Genomic DNA, 12,111 nt, shown 5'->3' on the forward strand with positions numbered 1-12,111 from the left:
CTAATTGTAAAACTCCTTAGCGTTTCTCTTCCTATTATTAGCGTTTTACTCTTCATATTGACATTGACATTGTCACATTACTCTAACTTTCCCCCCAACAAACCTACTGAGCTCACTCATATCATGTTGCTTACTGGATTCTTTTATTTTCTTATGAGCTACTGTCTAAGACGACTGGCACTTTTTGATTTCGTGTTCCACCAACTGGGTTTTGTTTTAGAAGTAGACTGTTTGATATACATTGATACGTATTTTCTCTCTGCTCCTTTGAAGGTGTTTTTGAAACTTTTGCAAACTATGTTCATATCACTTTTATTGACTGCATCATCCCATATCATGCATGTGAGGAGCATTGTGAAGATCATTAAAAATTGTACATTTGAATCCGGGTATTTTTTCATGTTTGACATGTTGACTAATGATACATGCTGTTTGAAAAGTAAACTTAAAGGTAATTTGTCGTTGATCACTTGTACCACTTTTTTTTTCAGCTATAACTATTTATGAGATCATCATTTGTTGTTAGAACCGAATCTGATATGTTCTCATTACGAGTAGGTTTCTTGACTAATTGGATTGGGGCAACATCAAGCAAATTTAGGTAGATTCCACACCCAGAGCAATTGGAAAGGATGTCTCCCCATTTGGATACTTGTATGGTAAAATCTACTTTGAGAAAATTAGTTATAAGTTTTCACTGATTGTGAATTCTGTTCCCTACCTTGCTGAAGCAGGGAGTAGCAATGCTGTTTCTTGTGGGGCAGAGTAGCACCAGAAATGGATGAAGGCAAGCAAGTTTGAATATGTACATGTATATATATCCCTGGGGATAGGGGAGAAAGAATACTTCCCACACATTCCTCACGTGTCGTAGAAGGCGACTAAAGGGGACGGGAGCAGGGGGCTAGAAGCCCTCCCCTCCTTGTATTTTAATTTTCTAAAAGGGGAAACAGAAGAAGGAGTCACGCGGGGAGTGCTCATCCTCCTGAAAGGCTCAGATTGGGGTGTCTAAATGTGTATGGATGTAACCAAGATGAGAAAAAGGAGAGATAGGTAGTATGTTTGAGGAAAGGAACCTGGATGTTTTGGCTCTGAGTGAAACGAAGCTCAACGGTAAAGGAGAAGAGTGGTTTGGGAATGTCTTGGGAGTAAAGTCAGGGGTTAGTGAGAGGACAAGAGCAAGGGAAGGAGTAGCACTACTGAAACAGGATTGGTGGGAGTATGTGATAGAGTGTAAGAAAGTAAACTCTAGATTGATATGCGTAAAACTGAAAGTTGATGGAGAGAGATGGGTGATTATTGGTGCATATGCACCTGGGCATGAGAAGAAAGATCATGAGAGGCAAGTGTTTTGGGAGCAGCTGAATGAGTGTGTTAGTGGTTTTCATGCACAAGACCTGGTTAAAGTGATGGGTGATTTGAATGCAAAGGTGAGTAATGTGGCAGTTGAGGGAATAATTGGTATACATGGGGCGTTCAGTGTTATAAATGGAAATGGTGAAGAGCTTCTAGATTTATGTGCTGGAAAAGGACTGGTGATTGGGAATAAATGGTTTAAAAAGAAAGATATACATAAGTATACTTATTTAAGTAGGAGAGATGGCCAGAGAGCGTTATTGGATTACATGTTGATTGATAGGCGTGCGAAAGAGAGACTTTTGGATGTTAATGTGCTGAGAGGTGCAACTGGAGGGATGTCTGATCATTACCTTGTGAAGGCGAAGGTGAAGATTAGTATGAGTTTTCAGAAAAGAAGAGAGAATGTTGGGATGAAAAGAGTGGTGAGAGTAAGTGAGCTTGGGAAGGAGACTTGTGTGAGGAAGTACCAGGAGAGACTGAATACAGAATGGAAAAAGGTGACAACAAAGGAGGTAAGGGGAGTTGGGGAGGAATGGGATGTATTTAGGGAAGCAGTGATGGCTTGCGCAAAAGGTGCTTGTGGCATGAGAAGCGTGGGAGGTGGGTAGATTAGAAAGGGTAGTGAGTGGTGGGATGAAGAAGTAAGATTATTAGTGAAAGAGAAGAGAGAGGCATTTGGACGATTTTTGCAGGGAAATAATGCAAATGAGTGGGAGATGTATAAAAGAAAGAGGCAGGAGGTCAAGAAAAAGGTGCAAGAGGTGAAAAAGAGGGCAAATGAGAGATGGGGTGAGAGAGTATCATTAAATACTAGGGAGAATAAAAAGATGTTTTGGAAGGAGGTAAATAAAGTGCGTAAGACAAGGGAACACATGGGAACTTCAGTGAAGGGGGCTAATGGGGAGGTGATAACAAGTAGTGGTGATGTGAGAAGGAGAAGGAGTGAGTATTTTGAAGGTTTGTTGAATGTGTTTGATGATAGAGTGGCAGATATAGGATGTTTTGATCGAGGTGGTGTGCAAAGTGAGAGGGTTAGGGAAAATGATTTGGTAAACAGAGAAGAGGTAGTAAAAGCTTTGCGGAAGATGAAAGCCGGCAATGCAGCAGGTTTGGATGGTATTGCAGTGGAATTTATTAAAAAATGGGGTGACTGTATTGTTGACTGGTTGGTAAGGTTATTTAATGTATGTATGATTCATGGTGAGGTGCCTGAGGATTGGTGGAATGCTTGCATAATGCCATTGTACAAAGGCAAAGGGGATAAGAGTGAGTGTTCAGATTACAGAGGTATAAGTTTGTTGAGTATCCCTGGTAAATTATATGGGAAGGTATTGATTGAGAGGGTGAAGGCATGTACAGAGCATCAGTTTGGGGAAGAGTAGTGTGGTTTCAGAAGTGGTAGAGGATGTGTGGATCAGGTGTTTGCTTTGAAGAATGTATGTTAGAAATACTTAGAAAAGCAAATGGATTTGTATGTAGCATTTATGGATCTGGAGAAGGCATATGATAGAGTTGATAGAGGTGCTCTGTGGAAGGTATTAAGGATATATGGTGGGGGAGGCATTTTGTTAGAAGCAGTGAAAAGTTTTTATCGAGGATGTAAGGCATGTGTGCGTGTAGGAAGAGAGGAAAATGATTGGTTCTCAGTGAATATAGGTTTGTGGCAGGGGTGTGTGATGTCTCCATGGTTGTTTAATTTGTTTATGGATGGGGTTGTTAGGGAGGTGAATGCAAGAGTTTTGGAAAGAGGGGCAAGTATGCAGTCTGTTGTGGATGAGAGAGCATTGGGAGTGAGTCAGTTGTTCGCTGATGATACAGCACTGGTGGCTGATTCATGTGAGAAACTGCAGAAGCTGGTGACTGAGTTTGGTAAAGTGTGTGAAAGAAGAAAGTTGAGAGTAAATGTGAATAAGAGTAAGGTTATTAGGTACAGTAGGGTTGAGGGTCAAGTCAATTGGGAGGTAAGTTTGAATGGAGAAAAACTGGAGGAAGTGAAGGGTTTTAGATATCTGGGAGTGGATTTGGCAGCGGATGGAACCATGGAAGCAGAAGTGAATCATAGGGTGGGGGAGGGGTGAAAATTCTGGTAGCCTTGAAGAATGTGTGGAAGTCGAGAACATTATCTCAGAAAGCAAAAATGGGTATGTTTGAAGGAATAGTGGTTCCAGCAATGTTGTATGGTTGCGAGGTGAGGGCTATGGGTAGAGTTATGCGCAGGAGGGTGGATGTGCTGGAAATGAGATGTTTGAGGACAATATGTGGTGTGAGGTGGTTTGATCGAGGAAGTGATATTAGGGTAAGAGAGATGTGTGGTAATAAAAAGAGTGTGGTTGAGAGAGCAGAAGAGGGTGTTTTGAAATGGTTTGGTCACATGGAGAGAATGAGTGAGGAAAGATTGACCAAGAGGATATATGTGTCAGAGGTGAAGGGAACAAGGAGAAGTGGGAGACCAAATTGGAGGTGGAAAGATGGATTGAAAAAGATTTTGAGTGATCAGGGCCTGGACATGCAGGAGGGTGAAAGGCGTGCAAGGGATAGAGTGAATTGGGATGATGTGGTATACTGAGGTCGACGTGCTATCAGTGGATTGAACCAGGGCATGTGAAGCGTCTGGGGTAAACCATGGAAATTTCTGTAGGGCCTGGATGTGGAAAGGGAGCTGTGGTTTCAGTGCATTATTACATGACAGCTAGAGACTGAGTGTGAACGAAAGTTGTCTTTGTTGTCTTTTCCTAGCGCTACCCCACACACATGAGGGGGAAGGATGTTGTTATTCCATGTGTGGCGGGGTGGCGATGGGAATGAATAAAGGCAGACTATGAATTATGTACATGGGTATATATGTATATGTCTGTGTGGGTATATATATGTATACATTGAGATGTATAGGTATGTATATTTGCGTGTGTGGACATGTATGTATATACATGTGTATGTGGGTGGGTTGGGCCATTCTTTCATCTGTTTCCTTACACTACCTCACCAACGCGGGAGACAGCGACAAAGCAAAATAAATAAAAATAAATGAATATGTATATGTATATGGCAAAGTATGTTTATGTATGTTTGCATATGTTGATTGTATATGTATGTACATGTGCGTGTATGGGCATTTATGTACATATATATGTATATGAGTGGATGGTCCATTCTTTGTCTGTTTCCTGGTGCTGCCTCACTGATGCGGGAAACAGCAATTAAGTGTAATGAATATATGTAATATAACCTATGGTGTTTGTTTACAGGGCATAAAAGATAGTCACACATTTTTTTCTACTTAGTTTATCTTTAATTTCTACAAAAATGAAGTAGACACTCAGTGGCTACAACAGTTTTTTCTGCAGGATTTAGATGAGTTTTGACAAAGAATAGGACACCACCACCTTCTTTGTTTCCCATGTCCCTATTAAAGGGAGTGTACCCTAGAATTGAGTATTCAATGAGGAAATCTCTATTCCTGATATCTAAATAAGATTCAGAAATGGCAATCATATTGTATTTTCCTTAAAGTGTTGTTGTCACTGATTCTGACACTATTTCTTATACTCCAAGTGTAAACATATTTTTAGATGAAAATTAGTCCTATTTGAAAAGGTGCTTTCAGATGGTGAGGTTGCTTCTGCTGATGTTGATGCAAAAAAATTCCCCCCAAATCCCAAAGACCATTACTGACAAATGCAGGTATTCTCTCTAAAGCAGATTTTTGATATGAGGAAGACTGGATTATTTTGGAAAAAAATACCTTTATTAACTTACGTTTCCTAGGAAGAAAAAACTGGACTAGAATTCAAATTTTATTTTCTTTTTGTATTACAGTAATAGAATTCATTGATCAGTATGTGCATATTATAGTTTTTATGGGTATAGTATTCAGTATTGTCGTATTGATATATAACAATATATCAATTGTATAACAATACCGTTCATCTCCATTATTTGAATTATTTGATATGCATGTTTGTAATTTATATTACTATTTGTTTATTTATTTTGCTTTGTTGCTGTCTCCCGCGTTAGCGAGGTAGCACAAGGAAACAGACGAAAGAATGGCCCAACCCTCAAACATACACATCTATATACATACACGTCCACAAACGCAAATACACATACCTATACATCTCAACGTATACATATATATATACACACACAGACATATACATATATACACATGTATACTGTCTGCCTTTATTCATTCCCATCGCCACCCTGCCACACATGAAATAACAAATCCTCCCCCTCATGTGCATGAGGTAGCGCTAGGAAAAGACAACAAAGGTCACATTCGTTCACATTCAGTCTCTAGCTGTCATGTAATAATGCACCAAAACCACACCTCCCTTTCCACATCCAGGCCCCTCAGAACTTTCCATGGTTTATCCCAAACGCTTCACATGCCCTGGTTCAATCCATTGACAACACGTTGACCCCGGTATACCACATCATCCCAATTCACTCTACACTCTATTCCTTGCCCACCTTTCACCCTCCTGAATGTTCAGGCCCCAATCACTCAAAATCTTTTTCACTCCATCTTTCCACCTCCAATTTAGTCTCCCACTTCTCGTTCCCTCCACCTCTGACACATATATCCTCTTGGTCAATCTTTCCTCACTCATTCTCTCCATGTGACCAAACCATTTCAAAACATCCTCTTCTGCTCTCTCAACCACACTCTTTTTATTACCACACATCTCTCTTACCCTTACATTACTTACTTGATCAAACCATCTCACACCACATATTGTCCTCAAACATCTCATTTCCAGCACATCCACCCTCCTCCACACAACTCTATCCATAGCCCACACCTCGCAACCATGTAACATTGTTGGAACCACTATTCCTTCAAACATACCCATTTTTGCTTTCCAAGACAATGTTCTCGACTTCCACACGTTCTTCAACGCTCCCAGAACTTTCAACCCCTTCCGCATCCTATGATATACTTCTGCTTCCATGGTTCCATCCACTGCCAAATCCACTCCCAGATATCTAAAACACTTTACTTTCTCCAGTTTCTCTCCATTCAAACTTACCTCCCAATTGACTTGTCCCTCAACCCTAATGCACCTAATAGCCTTGCTCTTATTCACATTTAGTCTCAACTTTCTTCTTTCACACACTTTACCAAACTCAGCCACCAGCTTCTACAGTTTCTCACACGAATCAGCCACCAGTGCTGTATCATCAGCAAACAACAACTGACTCACTTCCCAAGCTCTCTCATCCACAACAGACTGCATACTTGCCCCTCTTTCCAAAACTCTTGCATTCACCCCCCTAACAACCCCATCCATAAACAGATTAAACAACCATGGAGACATCACACACCCCTGCCGCAAACCCACATTCACTGAAACCAATCACTTTCCTTTCTTCCTACATGCACACATGCCTTACATCCTCGATAAAAACTTTTCACTGCTTCTAACAACTTGCCTCCCACACCACATATTCTTAATACCTTCCACAGAGCATCTCTATTAACTTTATCATATGCCTTCTCCAGATCCATAAATGCTACTTACAAATCCATTTGCTTTTCTAAGTATTTTTCACATACATTCTCCAAAGCAAACACCTGATCCACACATCCTCTACCACTTCTGAAACCACACTGCTCTTCCCCAGTCTGATGCTCTGTACATGCCTTCACCCTCTCAATCAATACCCTCCCATATAATTTCCCAGGAATACTCAACAAACTTATACCTCTGTAATTTGAGCACTCACTCTTATCCCCTTTGCCTTTGTACGGTGGCACTATGCAAGCATTCTGCCAATCCTCAGGCACCTCACTATGAGACATACATACATTAAATAACCTTACCAACCAGTCAACAATATAGTCACCCCCTTTTTAATGAATTCTACTGCAATACCATCCAAACCTGCTGCCTTGCTGGCTTTCATCTTCCACAAAGCTTTTACTACCTCTACTCTGTTTACCAAATCACTTTCCCTAACCCTCTCACTTTGCACACCACCTTGACCAAAACACCCTATATCTGCCACTCTGTCATCAAACACATTCAACAAACCTTCAAAATACTCACTCCATCTTCTCACATCACCACTACTTGTTATCAGCTCCCCATTAGCCCCCTTCACTGAAGTTCCCATTTGTTCCGTTGTCTTACGCACTTTATTCACCTCCTTCTGAAACATCTTTTTATTTTCCCTAAGATTTGATGATACTCTCTCACCCCAACTCTCATTTGCCCTCTTTTTCACCTCTTGCACCTTTCTCTTGACCTCCTGCCTCTTTCTTTTATACATCTCCCACTCATTTGCATTATTTCCCTGCAAAAATCGTCCAAATGCCTCTCTCTTCTCCCTCTCTAATAATCATACTTCTTCATCCCACTCACTACCATTTCTAATCTACCCACCTCCCACACTTCTCATGCCACAAGCATCTTTTGCGCAAGCCATCACTGCTTCCCTAAATACATCCCATTCCTCCCCCACTCCCCTTATGTCCTTAGTTCTCACCTTTTTCCATTCTGTATTCAGTCTCTCCTGGTATTTCCTCACACAAGTCTCCTTCCTAAGCTCACTTACTCTCACCCTTTTTTTTCACCCTAACATTCTCTCTTCTTTCCTGAAAACCTCTACAAATCTTCACCTTCGCCTCCACAAGATAATTATCAGACATCCCTCCAGTTGCAACTCTCAGTATATTAACATCCAAAAATCTCTCTTTCGTGCACCTGTAAATTAACACATAATCCAGTAACGCTTTCTGGCCATCTCTCGTACTTACATACGTATACTTATGTATATCTCTCTTTTTAAACCAGGTATTCCCAATCACCAGTCCTTTTTCAGCACATACATCTACAAGCTCTTCATTTCCATTTACAACACTGAACACTCCATGTACACCAATTATTCCCTCAACTGCCACATTCCTCACCTTTGCATTCAAATCACCCATCACTATAACCCGGTCTCGTGCATCAAAACTACTAACACACTCACTCAGCTGCTCCCAAAACACTTGCCTCACTTGATCTTTCTTCTCATGCCCAGGTGCATATGCACCAATAATCACCCATCTCTCTCCATCAACTTTCAGTTTTACCCATATCAATCTTGAATTTACTTTCTTACACTTCTTACACTGTATCACATACTTCCACCACTCCTGTTTCATTATTATTTTTATTATTATTATTATTATTATTATTATTATTATTATTATTATTATTATTATTATTTTTTTATTATTAGTATTATTATACTTTGTTGCTGTCTCCCGTGTTAGCGAGGTAGTGCAAGGAAACAAATGAAAGAATGGCCCAACCCACCCACATACTCATGTATATCATACACTCCCACACACGCACATATACATACCTATACATTTCAACGTATACATACATTCCCGTTGCCATCCCGCCACACATGAAATAGCACCCCCTTCCCTGCAGGCGCACACGAGATAGGGCTAGGAAAAGACAACAAAGACCACATTCGTTCTCACTCACTCTCTGGCTGTCATGTGTAATGCATGGAAACCACAGCTCCCTCTCCACATTTAGGCCCCACAAAACTTTCCTTGGTTTACGCCAGACGCTCCACATGCCCTGGTTCAATCCAGTGACAGCACGTCAACTCCGGTATACCACATCATCCCAATTCATTCTATTCGTTGCACGCCTTTCACCCTCCTATATGTTCAGGCCCTGATCGCTCAAAATCTTTTTCGTGCCATCCTTCCACCTCCAATTTGGTCTCCCACCTCTCCTCATTCCCTGCACCTCTGACACAAACCATTTCGATTCACCCTCTTCTGCTCTCTCAACCACACTCTTTTTATTACCACACATCTCTCTTACCCTTTCATTACTTACTTGATCAAACCACCTCACACCACTTATTGTCCTCAAACATCTCATTTCTAACACATTCACCCTCCTTCGCACAAAACTATCTATAGCCCACGCCTCGCAACCACATAACATTGTTGGAACCATTATTCCTTCAAGCATACCCAATTTTGCTTTCCAAGATAATGTTCTCGCCTTCCACACATTCTTCAATGCTCCCAGAACCTTCGCCCCCTCCCCCACCCTGTGACTCACTTCCGCTTCCATGGTTCCATCCACTGCTAAATCCACTCCCAGATATCTAAAACACTTCACTTCCTCCAGTTTTTCTCCATTCAAACTTACCTCCCAAATGACTTGTCCATCAACCCTACTGAACCTAATAACCTTGCTCTTATTCACATTTACTCTCAACTCTCTTCTTTCACTTACTTTACCAAACTCAGTCACCAATTTCTGTAGTTTCTCTCCAGAATCAGCCACCAGCGCTGTTTCATCAGCAAACAACAACTGATTCACTTCCCAAGCCCTCTCATCCACAACAGATGGCATACTTGCCCCCTCTCTCCAAAACTCTTGTATTCACCTCCATAACAACCCCATCCATAAACAAATTCAACAACCTTGGAGACATCACACACCCCTACAACAAATTGACATTTACCGGGAACCAATCACCTTCCTCTCTTCCTACTCATACACATGCCCTACATCCTCAAGAAAAGCTTTTCACAGCTTCTAGCAACTTAACTACCACACTATATACTCTTAATACCTTCCACAGATCATCTTTATCAACTCTATCATATGCCTTCTTCAGAGCCATAAATGCTACATACAAATCCATTTCTTTTTTCTAAGTATTTCTCACATACATTCTTCAAAACAAACACTTAATTCACACATCCTCTACCACTTCTGAAACCACACTGCTCTTCCCCAATGACATAACTTTCATGAAATTGAGAAAATCTTGTATGAGGAAATTGTATTGGTTGTTTTCCTGATGGTGAGATGGCATAATAGAAATTTATTTTTTTTACCTTTTTAAAGGATAATCTTTATATATCTTTGTCTTATGAGAAAATTCATTTGTAAGAATATTTTCATTTTGCATTGGAACTGAATGATATTTACTTTTCCTGGGAGCTGACAAAATCCAACAGCTTGGGCCCAACCCAGGCTTTGAGGGTGAAGACAGGATTACTGCACCAGGTATATCTTCTAGGAAATACATTCAAAATCTTCATTTTTGAGACTGTAAGGTCAACTATTTTCTTTGATATGTAAAGGTGAATTGCACACATCAAGAAGTTCAGGTCTGCATCATTTTGAATGGATAACTATCTCTTAAACTTGGATTGTGCATGGGAAAGAATTTTAGAATTTTGCTAAGTATTACATTGTAGAATTTATCTCAAAGTTTGAATTAATCTTGTTTCTTTTTCTTGTTTATCAAGGTAAACATGCATGCAACTGGGAGAATTCCTGATGAAGTTGGTCACCTCATACTTAGTGAAGATGGAGCTGTAATTGCTGTAAGTCACTTTTGAAGAGTTATATATTTTCTCAGTTTTGTTGTCTTCATTGATTAGATTTCAGTGTTTCTTTTCTGGTCAAGTTGTGTAAATGCAAGCATGATTGAATTGCAAGACAAAGACAAATTACTGTAATGAGTTGTTTTATAAATCCTTAACCCCTAAATATACATTTCTTGACATAGAGACCCTAGCCACATTTGTACAGATTACCTCCCCCCCCCCCCCATTTGAATGTGAAGGCATGTTTTATCATTATGCAGAGGTGCCTAATGTTACATGCAACTGTAGTTAACACTGTGAAAAAAAAAGAATTGTATAATTACCCATACAGCATAGTTTTAACCTGTGGAGACCTTAGCAGCACTTGTGTGGGCATCAGCACCTTTTCCTGCTGTCTTTTGAAATGAAAGGCATGCTTTATTAGAATGTTGAGATGCCTTATGTCACGAGCAACTGCAGTTAGCCCTGGGAAAGAATCCTTGTGTTTTAGTTCCCCATATCATATGAAAGAGGAGAGTATGGCCCTGGTGTATGCCTTGAATCAATTGGTAGCTGATTAGAGATAGTTTTGGGGGCGCTAATTATAGTGTTAAGTATTAACAATGATAAAAGTTCCTTTTGTATAGTTAATTTATTTGTAGCATCAGAGAAGAGAGAACAATAAGCTGATTTCATGTAGCATGCCAAGTTATAATGTCAGCTGATCAACAAATATGAATAATTTATCAGACTTTTTCCTTTTCTTTGATTTTTCGTGATATCTCCCATTAACTGATGACTGAAATACTTTTTGAATCTTTTGATAAATCCTAGCCCTAGGAACCTCCCTAAATTTCCAGACATTGTCCTTTAAGGTTCAAATGCCTGACATGGTCCAGGAATTCCATCACAGAGTGAACAAAAAATATGAATATTAAAAGGAGTTTCTTTTATGAAATAATGTATTTGCATTTAAAAGTAATCATAAATACACAAAGTTGTATTACTTTTAACTAAGAAAACTTGTCAATAAACAGTCCAATATAAAGTACACTAAGAAAATTATTTTGCAAACGAAAGTTAGAATGTTTACAGAATAAAATCTATATTTACCTATTTACAAGAGGTTATTGGAACTTTGATTATCCTGGGACATTGGCTTCATGATATAAAACCAGGATATGTAACAGTGAACCTATATACATAATGTTAACATGCAGTACTTAAGTTTCCACCTTGTATATAAGTTTACCGCTGTTAGTAGAAAATGTAACTTCTTAAAGAATACCAATGTCCTAAGCTGGCCCTCCACCCTGGACATACCCCTCACAAGACCAGCCATCAACCTTTCTGATTCTGGCCACACCGAAACTTATCTCCTTCACTTCTAATATGAG

General features: G+C 39.8%; 1 protein-coding gene across 2 annotated transcripts in view; it reads left to right on the top strand.

Annotated features, from left to right (window-relative positions):
• The first annotated feature begins 6 nt into the window (after window positions 1-6).
• The window catches only part of Lamtor4 (Late endosomal/lysosomal adaptor, MAPK and MTOR activator 4), a 63,287-nt gene continuing 51,182 nt past the window's right edge, over window positions 7-12,111 (top strand). Inside the window, exons 1-2 of one of the 2 annotated variants that reach the window (XR_011714636.1) lie at window positions 7-10,409; window positions 10,655-10,732. Coding sequence is in view for 1 of the 2 variants with exons in the window: in XM_071677977.1 (XP_071534078.1) it covers window positions 10,661-10,732 (72 nt within the window). In the remaining variant the exon portion in view is untranslated. The remainder of the gene's footprint in view (window positions 10,410-10,654; window positions 10,733-12,111) is intronic. The other variant, XM_071677977.1, reaches the window with a different exon arrangement.

The sequence above is a fragment of the Panulirus ornatus genome, chromosome 26, assembly GCF_036320965.1.
Source record: "Panulirus ornatus isolate Po-2019 chromosome 26, ASM3632096v1, whole genome shotgun sequence".
NCBI lineage: Eukaryota > Metazoa > Arthropoda > Malacostraca > Decapoda > Palinuridae > Panulirus > Panulirus ornatus.